Source organism: Neomonachus schauinslandi, chromosome 1 (assembly GCF_002201575.2).
Source record: "Neomonachus schauinslandi chromosome 1, ASM220157v2, whole genome shotgun sequence".
NCBI lineage: Eukaryota > Metazoa > Chordata > Mammalia > Carnivora > Phocidae > Neomonachus > Neomonachus schauinslandi.
The window spans coordinates 194,031,708-194,046,990 of record NC_058403.1 but is presented as its reverse complement, the minus strand read 5'-3'; the positions used below and the strand labels follow the sequence as shown (position 1 = coordinate 194,046,990).

General features: G+C 40.1%; 1 protein-coding gene and 1 pseudogene across 11 annotated transcripts in view; both read right to left on the bottom strand.

The window, feature by feature from the left end:
* Window positions 1-15,283, bottom strand: part of PBRM1 (polybromo 1) — a 114,128-nt gene that overhangs the window by 39,312 nt on the left and 59,533 nt on the right. For 8 of the 11 annotated variants that reach the window (XM_044921445.1, XM_044921440.1, XM_044921449.1 and 5 more), the window contains 5 exons: window positions 12,413-13,055; window positions 8,019-8,230; window positions 2,522-2,707; window positions 1,446-1,603; window positions 552-815 (listed from right to left, as the gene is read on the bottom strand). In XM_044921445.1, coding sequence (XP_044777380.1) covers window positions 552-815; window positions 1,446-1,603; window positions 2,522-2,707; window positions 8,019-8,230; window positions 12,413-13,055 — 1,463 coding nt within the window. The remainder of the gene's footprint in view (window positions 1-551; window positions 816-1,445; window positions 1,604-2,521; window positions 2,708-8,018; window positions 8,231-12,412; window positions 13,056-15,283) is intronic. The other 3 variants (XM_044921477.1, XM_044921480.1, XM_044921469.1) reach the window with 2 other exon arrangements.
* Window positions 6,602-7,258, bottom strand: LOC110585046 (annotated as a pseudogene).

Below are 15,283 nucleotides of genomic sequence, written 5' to 3'. Positions count from 1 at the left end.
TTCAAATTTATTAACAGAAATGTACAGTCTTTAAATTTCTTCCACATTTGTATGTCTGAGCTTAACTGCCTTCCTTTTTTATTAGGATAGTTGGTAGTTTATCTCGTTGGACTTGAAGAATTAGCACTTGGATTTACTTTTAAATTCTATTTTTCAGTTCTACTGGTTTTCTAAGCATTAATTTCTGTCCTTCTTCTACAGTTCCCTTCTTTCTGTTTGGCTAAGGTTCTATGTTGTGGCTCTTTTTCATTCTTTTTTTTTTTTTAAGATTTTATTTATTTATTTGACAGAGAGACACGGTGAGAGAGGGAACACAAGCAGGGGGAGTGGGAGAGGGAGAAGCAGGCTTCCCGCTGAGCAGGGAGCCCGATGTGGGGCTCGATCCCAGGACCCTGGGACCATGACCTGAGCCGAAGGCAGACGCTTAACGACTGAGCCACCTAGGCGCCCCTCTCTCTTTCATTCTGAACTTGAGTACTTTATTCATTTATTTTCTGGAATAGGTATTTTGAAATGTAAAATTCTTTTCCATGTGGCTTTTAACTACATACCTTTTCCAAGTTAAAACTGTCTTCAGTTCGACTGTCCTCTGAGTTGTCTGTGTTCTTCTCGTCATCCCCTTTATCTGCATTTGCAAATACAGAGGCCACTCGGACCACAGGCAAGGGCACATCCCGAGGGACAAACCTCACTGAGCTGATGGGCATGGTCCACAGTTTAATTTTCTTAAAAGATTTGGTTTTGGCAGAATACCGTGATTCGCAGACAAAAACATCCTCATCTCGAAAGTTTTCTGGGCATAATTTAAAGTATTCCTGGGAGACGTAAGAATAAGATTATTAGGTGAATTTTCTGAAAACCAGTCAACCAAAAAAACCAAAACTACACATCAATCAAGCAAACAAATGTTAACCTGTTAAGACTTTCTGACAGTTAACAAATAGTAAATGGTTAGCAATGTACAAGCATCTCCCTGCTACAGAAGGGCCTTATTAAATATAAATACTTAGCTTACCGACTGCCCTTTTGAAAATATATTAGCATTTCATACAGCTATAATGTTCCTAAAAGCTTTGGGCAGGGCTCAATGTACCTATACCACATAGATACACAAAAAGTATACTTTATTATCCTAAAAAGCACACTGACAATTTTTAATGATCTTTCAGAAAATGTCATCCTCAAAAATTAGCCTGGCAATATAAAAAAATTTACACTAACTGCATATAGTTATATAGTGTAGGCAGCAAATGGTGGTCTTTCATCATCATGATCAGATTAATTTCCTCCCAAATCTTTATCCAATGCCATACAGACACAGCTTTAAAAAAAAAAAAAATCAAGGTTTAAAACAGAGTGCTTAATTTATAAATACCATTTTTTTGTGTTTGTAAATTTTATTTTCATGGAATGATTTGTACTTTGGAGCCTAATGAGTTTCTTACCTTGACAAACATGACCACACATTTTCCTAGAATTTTACTAACGGGAACTTTATTGTAATAGTCACTCTTAAAAACTTCTTTTTCTAGAAATTTCCGTGTAGCCAGATGGAATGTTTCATTTGGCCGATAAAACCAACAGCCATACAACCATTTTTCACCTCGAAAACAAAAAGGGAGAGAGAGGGGAAATTACCATTAACAGAAATCACACATTCTTTGCAAAATGAGCAAATTCTCCATCCAGTCTGCCATGGCCTGAACCTAACAATGTGCTTTTTAGGCCACAGTTTCTTAAAATAGTTATCTTAGAAGAAATGATACTTTAAAGTAATGAAGTATAATGAGGCCTAAAAAATGCTACTTTCCCCCTCATATTAAAAAATGTATAATATATAGGATGAAGAAGGTGATGAGACCTGCCCTAGTCTGCTGGGCCCAGGACACACTTAAGACTGTGTGCTTATGCTAAGGACAGAGCATCTAAAGCATATCAAGGATGCATTTAGCACTCAGGCAAAGGGATACAAAGGTACTTCATGAGGAGCAGCTGAGGGAACTGGACTGCCTGGATCACATTTCTGTCTGCTCCCGGCTTCATTAACTCCTATTTGTTCTCCATGTCTTAAGTGAAAGGCAACTGTTCTAGGACGCCTTTTTGAAATCAAATTCTAAGCCAAGGCACATGTCACACTATAATAATTTCCTTTTTATTTGTGGTTTGTACCAGACTGGTTTTGCTAGGGGCAAAACACGAGCCTTTAGTTCTTGTGAGGCTCTGCCATCCTCCAGTTTGGCTTACTGTGTGTTTTAAAGAAACAGCAGTTGAGTGAATGAATCTCAACCTCACTTCAGGAAGTTGCGTTTCCTTTGACTCAACTGTGCCACTCATGGGCCCAAGAGTACTAGATCCTATTTTTTCATATAGAGGGTGCTAAATTCTATTTACCGATACACTGTAGAACGACTATTGATGCAAGGCATAACATGTCTGAGTTACAATTTTCTTCCCTGAGGACCAAGGAGAAGTAAAATAGTCCCAGCTCACCAATCTGCCCTTTGATTTAAAACACACTTACCAGCAGAATCTTCCCACAGTCTTTCAATGCAGACGATGTGTGGCTGCAGGCTGGCCTCTGAGGGCTCCACATAGACGTAGTCTCCAACATGGTACATGCTGTTCTTAAAGCTGCAGTCCTGGCTGTACGTGCGGTGTAAGCCGGAGAGGCCTGCGGCGCCTGAGGAGTCTTCGCTCTTTTCAGCTTCTTCGGTGAAGACAAAAAGGTTCCCATTAATGGAATGTGGGAATCAGATGCAAGATTCAAACAACACATACTAATACATCTCATTCTTTCCTAGACCTTCAAGGGCAGGATTCAGGACAAACAGTATGATATCTGTATTCCCAAGAGCCTCTACTCAAACTTGCCTTTTTTGAGTTACAACCAACTGCCCTTGATTTAAGTAAATGCATAAATAGACAAATGATCTACACAATAAAAATAACCATCTCAATAATATATGCTCAATGTAGTCGTTCTGGATGATAAAGAAAGGTATAAAGAAAACAGGTCACCTGTAAATCATGCAATCCTGGAAATGATCTCATATGTACTTCCTTTCCATCTTAATGCCTCTGAAATTTCTCCCCCCTAACAGTTATTATATGGGTATGTCAAATGGAATCTTAGAATTGAAAAAATATGGAATATGTGTATCAAACAATATAATGTAAACTATATATGTTTACACTGAAGATACACTGAACAGGGGCGCCTGGCTGGCTCAGTCAGAAGAGCATACGACTCTTGATCTTGGGGTTGGGAGTTCGAGCCCCAGGTTGGGGATAGAGATTATTTAAAATAAATAAGTAAATAATAATAATAATATACACTGAACAGTTTCTGAGATTAATGCCTTTTCAACAAGACTTATTTTTGCTAAATAATACTTTTTGATGGCTACTATGCAAGCCATCTTTTGCAAATACCATAGGATTTTTTTTAGATTTTATCTTTGAGTAATCTCTCCACTAAACGTGGGGCTTGGACTCACAACCCCGAGATCAAGAGTTGCACATTCCACCAACTGAGCTGGCCAGGTGCCCCAGGGTTTTGTGTTTTTGAGGATAAAGCTTTGCCCACATTTCCAATTATTTCCTTATGATAATTTTCTATAAATGCAACAGCTAGAAATAAGCATTTTATATTTTTTTAAAAAGATCTATTTATTTGAGCGAGATAGAGCTAGAGAGAGAGCGAGAGAGAGCACCAAGCAGGGGGGAGGAGCAGGCTTCCCGCTGAGCAGGGAGCTTGACATGGGGCTCAATCCCAGGATCCCGGGATCATGACCTGAGCCACAGACAGACCTTAACCGACTGAGCCACCTACGGGCCCCACATCATTTTTTAAGTTTTGCCAAGTTTGGTGGAAAATGTCAGCTAGTATTTGATTAGCCAAATAAATCCCTATAAGATATCAAGAGATTCAGAAGGTTCTTGAGATCATATACCAGCAGGAACACGGTCAACTGAATGGAAAGAGGCAGAGAAAGTACAAAATCAGAGTGTTAGCTAAACCCCCAAAATTCTAGACAGGAAACAGGCTGCTAAAACTACTCAGCTGCAAACATCTGCTACCTTTCATGAAAAAGGGTGATGTAGAGGGCAGAGTGCTGAGCCACAGAGGACTATTTCTGGGACTCGGAACCTAACGACTCTGCCCAGCTGGATTTCAAGATTGCTTGGAACTCAAATGACCCCTTCCTCTCCATTTCTCCCTTTCTGAAGGAGAATGTCTCTCATCCCACTCTTGTGTTGTCACTATATTGTAGGAGCAAAGAACTTGTTTTTTAGTTTCACAGGTCCACAGATGGAGAGGAATTATGTCCCAGGAGGGATTATACCCAGAGCCCCACCCACATACACCCATTTAAATGATTTACATAATAAGATTTAGGACTTTTGAGCTCATAAAGCTGACATATTTAGATGAGATTTTGATACCTGCTAGAGAGGTGTTCCTGCAACAAACACCTAAAAAACAGGGAAGCGACTTTGGAATTGGGAACAGAGACTGGAAGAATTTTTTTTTCCTTTGGAAACAACAAACTTTCTAAGAATTTTAAGAAAAGAAAAAGCCTCCATTGCTTTGAACAGACTATGGCAGAGAAACGGACATTAAGGACTTGGCAGGAGAAGGCACAGGTGCAAATGAAGAAAATGTTACTGGAAAGGAGATCCTCGTTATATAGTGGCAGAAAGCTTGGCAGAACTGTGCCCTGCAATCACTTGGATTCTGGGCCTCTTGGGTTGATCTCTTGGTTATCTTCCTACTTCTTTGTTGTTCTACTGCCTTGGAGATTTCTTCTTCATCTTCTAATCCTTGTCTAAATGTTTCCTTTCTGCCATCATTAAAAATTTTTTAAACTGAATCAATTTGACATAAAACAATGGGTCAACTTAAGTTATAACAACCAGTTACTTTGATACATTTATATTTGTTGCCACTGTAGTGATATTTATCACAGCACTTACTCATGTAAGATACTGTGGTCTATCTTCATTCTAGTGTGCTTTAGTGCTCCATGGCTATTTACTACTCCTTACAAGTTTGTACCATTAAACACCATCCTCTTTTCGCTCCCACCCTCCTCTGCTATCATTGTTTTTAAACAGTTTCATTGAGATATGATTCCCACACCATACAATTCCCCTATTTAAAGTGTACAATTCAGTTTCTTGGTATGTTACTAATTTTTTTAAAATGGTAATACACTACATAAAATTTGCCATTTTTGGACCATTTTTAAGTAGATAATTCAGTGGTATTAATTACACTCATAATATTGTGCAATCATAACCACTATCTATTTACAAAACTTTTTCTTTATTTCAAACAGAAGCTCTGTACCTGTTAAGTACTAACTCATCTCTCCTCCCCATCAGGCCCTAGTAACCTCTATTCTACTTTCTGTCTCTGAATTTGCTACTCTGGGTCCCTCATATAAGTGGAACCATACAATATTTGCCCTTTCCTGTGTGGCTATTTCAGTTAGCGTGTTTTCAAGGTTCATCCGTGTTGTAGCATGCATCACAACTTCATTACTTTTTATGGGTGAATAACACTCCACTGGGTGCATATACTACATTTTATTTATTCATTAGTTAATGGGCACTTTTCTGAAGAAATGTGATTTTTTTTTTTTTTTAAGTCATGTTATCTTCTCCCTGACAACCTCATTCAGATAGTAACAGCACGGGAGCTATTTTAAAGATTTACAGCAGTTGAGGAAGGCTTAGGCCACTGCTGAGAGCAGCACTGCTTAAAAAGCTACTGAGCGCACTTGGGAGGAGGGGGTTTGGGGCCTGGCGTAAGCTGGTCCATGTCTGGTAAACTTTACTTACAAAAGAACACTGGAAATGAGTGACTTACACAAAATTCCCTGCATCCTTCTTTTTTCTTTTGCAAGCCCATTTGGGGGCAAAATAGAAAATAAAATAATGTGTACATGTGTGTACGTGTGTGCTTTGAGTGGAGGACACTGATTATACCATGTCCATTTATGTGGGGAAATCAAATTCAGGAAACATTTTAGGAGCTTCTTTTGTTCTAGGTAATTATTACTCTAGATCTGAAAAGTGAAAAGAGAAATTCTTTATAAGAAATGGTTTTGCCCTATGTTGGATCAACAACACCCAGGCCTGTCAGACACAGACGGACCACGAGGAGGAAGTTCTATTTGTGTCTCACCACGGTCTGTCTCGGCCACACATATGCAGGCGCGCAGGCGCAGCCGTGGGTGAGTGAGGCCCTCTCTCTAGCACAGTGGCTTCCAGGAGTTAAGGACACATCTCTGAGTACCGTCAAATGCCAATGGGCAATCTAAATCCGGCACTAGCTCCTCTTCAAAGGAGCACCGCCGGAAAACTAGAAGGAAAAATACTTAAAATGAAAGACATACCTCTATGAAAATGGCTTCAAACTATGAAAAAAAAAAGTCTAAAAACCACATCTTCCAAGAAATCCAGGAACAGTCCAATTCTACTTTGTAAACAAGTAAGCAAGCAAGCAAACAAACCAGCGTGTGAAAGAAAACTGGTTAATCTGGGAAGTGTTCCACAGAGAAACATTAAGCCCTTAAAGTCTGTATGAACCATCCTAAGCAAGCTCATTGGTGCTGTTAAATTTGCTGCATTCTACTTCACTAAAATGTGACATTATAGTATTTTCAGGTGTCACTACTTTTGGTCCACCAAAGTGGTCCAGGATCCAGATGTTGGTTAAACTCAACTTAGCAAAGAACCAATTATGGCTGGAAGGCCAGGTTTTCATCTCAGGGTGCTGGATGAGCAGTGAATGCCTGGCAAAGTCCATTTCCATTTCATTCACATTAGTAACAGTTCCTGACAGTATTATGTGAGCAGAGAGGGGACTTTGGGGATCAAATACATGCTTCCTGCAGAAGTTAGTCTATGCCAAATACATGGTCAGCGTAGCATGTAGATTCTCCTGAGGGTTGCCTACCAACTGCTGCAGTGGGCTCAGGCAGAAGTAGGGGCCGCTGCTGCCCACGCCCGGGGGCCCATCGCCGAGCGAGAAGACATCGGCAAAGGCCTAGCCATGCGCCGCCTCCTCTCTGGAGAGTGTGGCCAGTGCGCCCCAGTCACAGACATATGTCACGAAGTGGGCCACGTGCTCCGCATCTTCGTGGGGCAGTGGCGCAGCGGTGTCCCAGTCCCGGTGATCCTGGCCGCCCCAGCCCCATGCCGGTGCCACCAGCAGCGCCACTGGTGCCAGCGCTAACAGGCTGGCCATGACGGTGACTCCAGCGAGTCCAGAAATGATCAAATTTCTTTTCTTTTTTTTTGTTTAAGATTTTATTTATTTGACAGAGCACAAGCAGAGGGATCATCAGGCCGAGGGAGAGGCAGAAGCAGGCTCCCCGCTGAGCAAGGAGCCTGATGTGGGACTCGATCCCAGGACCCTGGGATCATGACCCGAGCTGAAGGCAGACGCTTAACGACTGAGCCACCCGGGTGTCCCTGAAATGACCAAATTTCTAATAAAAGTTCCCACTGTCAAAATATTTCTAAATTCTGGCAAGGGATTCAAAGTAACATTTTTGCATTGATAAAATGAAAATAAAAATTTCCTCCTAGTACTGTGGTTCAACCAAAATATCATCTACTCTGGACTGAGTCTGTAGGAGGAAAGCCATCCGGCAACATGACAGGGCAGAACCCTGATGCATTCACTGCTGAGAATGCTCCCCAGGTGCAGACAGGCCCCGCAGGTTTTATCTGCCAATAGTATTTTGACCTGGTGAGCTCCCACACTTGTGAGCTAACTGACCGTTCCTGAAATGCTAGGGCAACAGCTGTGTCACACAGCACTTCCAATTTGTAACAGTCTGATGACCGAACCGATGATAATAAAAGCATTTCTATCTCAACATGGCCATTGTGAAAGAGTCAACATTTACAGACAGGATTCATCCCCACAGCAAGCTAGGAGAGCCAGAACTAGAACAGAGTATAACATGTCTTCATGTTTAATAAAATGAAAAGAAACCAACCTCTTTTTTCTTCTTCTCGTTTTAGTTTATCTTCCTCTAGTTCTTTTGGCAATTTTTCCTTTTTCTCTTTCTCCACATCATTATGCAAATGCTTTGTGGTATAGCTGAGTGCTGGTGAAAGCAAGATCTCTCCATTTTTGCAGAGTTCATCACGAATTTTAATAAAAAACTGCTGCAGTTCTACCGCGTCCTCGTAGATTTCGGAATCTGTCCTATAAGGGCATCAAGAGCACCCATTGACATACAAGCTGCTTCTTTCACACACCTCAGTTATATGTTTAACTCTACCCATGCTTCCATAACACGTTAATGGATATAATGGTACTTCTGTACAGCAGGGTATCTCCTTGAAAGTTTTAGAAGAGAATCTGAACTGTTACCTCGGCAAGCCTCATGCCCACCAGTTTCCTCTTCCTTAAGACTCACTCCTTGTACAGCTCATGTAAAAGAAAAGGCCTCATACGGTTTTCTGGGGGAGAAACAAGGCTCAAGCATCCGTTGATTTTGGCATTTTTGGGGGGAGGGGGGGTTTCACAATCAAGGACTACACTGAGGCTCCACACCACGACACTTACTTGTATCTAATCCTTGGATTAATTTTTACTTTCTCTTAACCGAGGGACTAACATATTATATAAACTATTGACAAAAGATTTAGGCAGTATCCACTTTCTTCTTTTTGAATCTCTATCATACTTGCCTAGGCTGGTAGGCCCCAGCAAATATTTGACCCTAAACTTCAAAGTCATGAGGGCATCCATCCTATAACACTTATGGGCCTCAGAGTCAGTGTTCATGTTAGTTTCCCAGAAATGACTACATAATGCTGGGGAACCAGCAGAGGCAACATAGTGAAAGATGGGGGGAAAATGATCTGCCACACTGAAAGCTTTTTAAAGGCTCTTTCCTCATTTACAGAATGAGAGGACAGGACTGGGCAAAATCAGCCTCAGAATTCAGACTGGAAGAAATTCTTTTACTATCTCTAATCCACTGTGGTCTGAGGATGGCTTAAACATAATTCCATTAACTAGGAATACCAGGGTCTGAAAAATATTCACAAAGTAACCACAGACAAAGTCTCAGAGCAGTTATGGACACATTCTGGTCAGGGAGGAGTGGCAAGCCCAGTCAGTCACCTGCTGATACCCACCACTAGAGCATCAAATTTTAGTGAAACCTCCAGAATGCTTCTCCCCATCAGCCAAAGTGAACTGGCAAACAATCTAAAAACACTGCCAATAACAACCTAAATGAATGTTTCTGGAAAGGTTTTAAAAATCTTTTCAGGTTACAGAAATGCTAATACTTACAGGAAAGCAATAAAAATAAAACTGGTCAAGGGAAGAAACTCCTATTATTTTGATGCCTTTTTTTCTGAACAGAGATGTCTTAAGACTGTTCACTTGACATTAAAATTCATTTTATAACAGCTTACAGTTTTAAGTATAAAATTAAAAGTGAAAACGCACTTTTGGTAATCCCTGTTACAATGAAAGGGCAGATTCGTAATTCCATCAGGTCATGTTGTTTAGTAATGGAAGTGCTGTACACAGCCATTAAACATCTGACTTATCTTTCCTGTTTTATTTAAACAAAATAATATGAAGAATTCATTAATTAATCTGTGAGGCTCAGTGTTGCCTGCATGCATAAGAACAAAAACTCAAGATGGAAAAAGAAAATAACTCTTAATTCCCCTTAGCTGTTGGGTAATCTTTATAAGGCAGACATCCAGTAGAATGAAATAATTAAGAGCACAGGAAGCTCTTAGTGCTTCCCTTGTCCTTGTCTTCCCGAGGGTTCCCCTTCCTGTAAGGTAGTCCGAGAACTGATTTCAGGAATGCTGCCAGCAGATTAGGAAAGCCAGTGGCTAACTGGCATGAGTCAGTGCTGTGCTGTTACTGAATACTGCCGATGGACAAACCACTGTCCCCTGAATGAACTTTTCTATGCCTCACTTTTCAGACTCCTATTCAGGGTGTAAGGTCCTAGGCGATGTTGAGTGGCAGTGGTGGATAGGGGTGAATGTGAAGAGGCATGAACACTGTTAAAGATCAAAATAGAAACCTAGTGCCTATGGACTTCATTAAATTCATGAACTTAGTATTTTTGAGATATCTACCCTCATTACTGACAAAACGGATAAAACGATGGTTTATCATTCACTAAACTGATGCATGTCCACCTCAGCAGCATGGGGTTATGCTTAACTACCGTAAGCAGTCATAATACAACCTTCATTCACAAAGATAAAAAATGGCTTCCCTTAGTTTTACAAGGCTCTGGGCACAAGAGTGAAACTCATCACTGCCTCATGTAAATAAATGCATCAAGACTCTACCTTCTGGGCTTCAAAAGCAAATCAGGTCAACAATGGAAAAATGAAAAGAGCTCATTTCCTACAGATACAAATCTGCTTATTTCCTAAAATAGACACATTATCTATATAAGAGAGACAAAGTTGCTAATGATCTAAGAGACAAATGCACTTTTGGAAGACTCACAGAACTAACCCCAAGATGTAATGGGGGCGGGGCAGAGGTGGAGGAGAGGAGTGACTTTAGACTTAAGGACTATTTAAGAAAACTGAGAACAGGGGCGCCTGGGTGGCTCAGTTGGTTAAGCGACTGCCTTCGGCTCAGGTCATGATCCTGGAGTCCCGGGATCAAGTCCCGCATTGGGCTCCCTGCTCGGCAGGGAGTCTGCTTCTCCCTCTGACCCTCCTCCCTCTCATGCTCTCTCTCTCAGATAAATAAATGAAATCTTAAAAAAAAAAAAAAAAAAAGAAAGAAAACTGAGAACAAAAATGAAGTCTAAGCTCCATGAAAGAGGATTCGTATGTCTTGTCCACTGGTATATCCCAAGTATCTAGAACATGCTTATCATTGGTAGCCACTCAATTAACGTTTGTTGAATAAGTGAAAATAAAGAATGCAAATTTTGACTGCAAGATGTCTCCCCATCTTTCTCTTCATTTCTAGCTCTGCTGTTGAACATTAAGGCCATTTCCTAAATGTGTCACTCAGGCGCCTCTCCATTCTGACCCCAACCCCACCATCTCTTGAACACACCACATTCATTTCCTAACCCCGTGCCTTCACTCAAACCACTTGCCTTATCTACATCCCACCCATTCTCCCATTCCCCCCTGATACCGCAGGTCTTTTCAGAACTCTAGCACAGAGTTCCTACTCCTCCATCTTTAACTACATATCAAGTTGTTGTGTTGTCTCACACCTGGAATTATCTTTCCCTAAGCACAGGTCCTAACCCAACTGTTGGACTTGGAGCTCTTAGACCACAGAGCACAAGCCTGATCATCTACGGCTAGGCTCCGTGACTAGTGTCTTGGTGCCTGGCTCTGCAGTGGGGGAACAAGAAGAGCAGCCCCACTTACTAGCTGTATGACTTTAGGCAACTTACTTCTGTCTGTGCACTTCTTCAAATGCAAAGTGGGAAGATTATCACCTAGAATGGCTATTATAAGAGTTAGAGATTATCTAGATAAAGTGTTTCACATGGTGCTTTACAAAGAGCAGGTGCTTAATAGGAACAGCAAACATTACTACTAATTTTTCTTTAAAGATCCAGAGCAAATGCAGGCTTCACCAGATTCCCCAGCTGGAATTACTCTACACCCACTGCCTAAAAGTCTCCTTTCAGCATGGTAGACTGTGAGCTCCAGGAAGGTAGGGTCTGTATCTTTAACTTTTTATATTCCCCCAAGTGACTCTAACAGCACACAGAAGACACACTGTAACTGCTAAACTGAAATTGTTTTAAGTCAATTATACCATTCTTGTGTGGCGAAGATCTAACACAGATCAGAATTAAAAGGGAATTCAAGTTTGATGGAAATTTAAATTTGATTGCTTCTTTTAGTACATTTACTATCTGCAAAAGGCACTTAAAAGTGAGAAATCTGAGATAAAAAAAAAAAAGAAGCCTTTTTAGGAACTGGAAATGGTGATCAAATTTAAATTGGCTAACCTCAGATCAATAACTTAAGAGCTATTTTAATTTATTCAAAGCATGCTTGGATTGAACTCAAAGTTAAAAAAAAAAAACCACATTACTATTTCTAATTATAAGCATTTCATCCTTTAAAAAAACATGTTCTGTAAAAGACTGTAAGAGTTTATGCTTTTCAACAGATCTTCAAATTTGTCCTGTATTCCTTCTCACTGGCCCTGATCTAGATGATGCACTAGTGTTTGCTCTCCCCCACAGCATATGCTTGCTCTCTAGATGTTGTGGCAAGTGAACTCAAAACAGCACCCCACCAACTGTAACCATGTACCTAAGCTGAAAGAGCATATCAAAGCAGAATTTTCTTCTGTTTTGCATTAACTATCACACCTCCTCAAAAAGAAATAGCTTTGAAAACCTACCGATTCATCCTTCTTGCCCTTTCCAAGACTTCAAACATATGCTCTTGAAATAAATCGAGCCGCCGGTAGCGATTATTTTCAACATTCTTTCTAATTATGTCAAATGTAAGAGGAGGTTTGTTTGGGAAGCTGGGATCCACAGCAGGAATTTCTGCTAAGGAATCACTGTAGCATCTTCCTTCATCATCCTGATGACTCATGACTGACACAAAAAGATTGTGAATAAGTTCTTGAATCAGCAGGGTCACATTTGGGACATGAGAGTCCTCATCTCCCTCCAGGTCTCTCCGAGTTTCAAGCAGAACCTTGTGCAGGACAAGGGCATCTTTGTAGATCAAAGACTCAGGCTCATTGTATGTACAGGCATTGTTAAACATCATGACGAAGTCCTCAACCATGGAGTCTATATCTTGGTATTTGTTGGCCATCATGTGACTCCGAATTTTTTCCATGTCCATGGGCTTTTTAATGGTCAGATAGTAGTCAGGCAGCTCGGACCTAGACGGAAGCCTCAGAAATATGGCACTGAGGCGGCGACCCCTCTTATCAGTATAGTTCTTTACAGCTTCATAGACTTCATTTAGTTTCTGCTGCATTGGAGTCATGTATTTTGATTTTTTAGGAGAAATTCCACTCTTCCTACCTAAAAGAAGAGATTTAATGTTAAATGAATAAAATGAAATAAATGAACCCAAATTTGTATACAGCTGGTAAAGCATAATCATAAGAAGGGGAGTACTCCAAGTGATTTGTAAAACAGTTTAATTAGCACTTCTCTAAGTGAAGTATATCTAGCTTATGGACAAAGAAAAAACTGGAAACAAATTTAAACTGTTTTCAGTAATCATATTTTTAGTGAGAGAGTAATAAGCATTATCATGTTGAGATAGTTGTGAAAAGTAGAATAAAGCAAATGAATAGTTATGTGACATTCTAATTCCATCACCTGTAACATCCTTGAGAACTGAGATTTTTTAAAAAAAGATTTTATTTATTGATCCGAGAGCGAGAGAGCGAGCACGAGTGGAGGGAGGGGCAGAGGGACAGGGAAAAGGAGACTCCCCGATGAACAGGGAGCCTGATGAGGGGCTCAATCCCAGGACCCTGAGATCATGACCTGAGCCGAAGGCAAATGCTTAACCGACTGAGCTACCCAGGTGCCCCGAGAACTGAGATTTTTATCACAGGAGAAAAAGAGATCCAGATGTTGAAACAGAACACTGAATAAAAATCTTGTAGCCGTAAATCTCAGTTAAGAGCATCAGTATGAACTTACGATGTATTTTATCTTTAAATATAATACAATCACACACAAAATTTCCTAGTTCTGTCCACTGAAAATCCTGGAAACAATGACCAATCCAGTAGCGGTATAACCCCACATAGTCTGACTATATTGGTCATAATTCTGAAATACAGATTTCAAATACTAACACCAGTAGCTCCTTAGCAAATGGCTGACTCGCAGTTGGCACAAGATGAGCCTCATGTATCTTGAAACACAAGACAGTAAAGAATCTGTCAACGCGTTCTTACTGTGGTTATGTCAGTAGAACATAGTGGCCAGCCTAGGACAACAGGAGCATCAATAAGGACAACAACTGCAATGAGTTAAAACTCAGCAACACATCTAAATTTAGTAGTTCTTAATGATATATAAAAATGAACAAACGAACTGGGTAAATGTTGGAGGATACTGGTAAACCAATGCATTGCTTTGAAAACTGGCAAACAAAGGGGGGTAAGAATCTATCTTTTATCCTTTCCAAAAAACCCAAACTCAAAAAAAGACAAACAAGCAAAAATTGTACTACTGGGTAACCAAATATTGGATGAGGCAAAGTTTCTCTATACAGAAGTATTCCAGTTGGTAAATGAGCAAGGAATGATAAAATCAGATTACTGTTATTTTATACCTCTTTAATGAATTAATGGAGTCCGCATCAATCGCTGTTAACATGTGGGAGAAACGACAGCTGTTACAGGGCCACCCAATGGAAGACCATTCATCACCTCTGAAGTTGGTTTTTGTGCCAAAAGGAGGGGATGAGGATTAAATCTAATTTAAATCTGATCAAGGCTCTTGCTCCAACTACCAATTTAGAGGAAACACCAAGGACATTAGAACATGTAAACTATAGCAAAGGGATGCAATTGGCAAAGCCCAGACTGTGGGAAGCTACAGGACAGCCCCAATTTCTTCAACAAATAAACTGCAAAGGAAAAAAAAGAAAGATGAGAGGGGGATTTATAGATTAAAAGAAGTATCAATCAAGTGCGGTATGTGGACCTTATTTAGATTCTACCTCAACCAGACATTGCTCCAAGATGTGATGCAATGCAAGTGTAGAAAACCTATTATGTTATGAAGCAAGCATCCTTGCCGGGCTGATAATGAATCTAATCAAGCCTCTGGAGTAAATTTCCATTTTTTAAGAAATGAGAAGAATAAAGGGAAAAGTTAGCTGATATCACAAGAAAGTGAACTGATTAATCCAAAATTTGAAACTGTACAAGAAAGTGATCTGGTTTCTGAAGAGTCAGTGGCATGAGGATTAAAAAAGGAGGGGCTTGCTCTAGACTGTGAACAGAGGGCATAACAATCAAATATAAAGAATTTAATTAGGTCCTGATTTGAAGAAACCAACTGTAAAAATGCATTTGTGAGATAAGCAGTAAAATTTGAAAATTTGTCAGGTATTAGATGAAACTAAGAAACTGCTAATTTTGTTAGGTGCAATAATGATTCCATGGTTATTTAAGAAAATATCTGCATATTTAGAGATGCACACTCAACTATGTAGAAATGAAATGACATGACTGAATTTTCTTTAAAATAATTTAGAACAAAAAGAGAGAGAAAAGTGGATA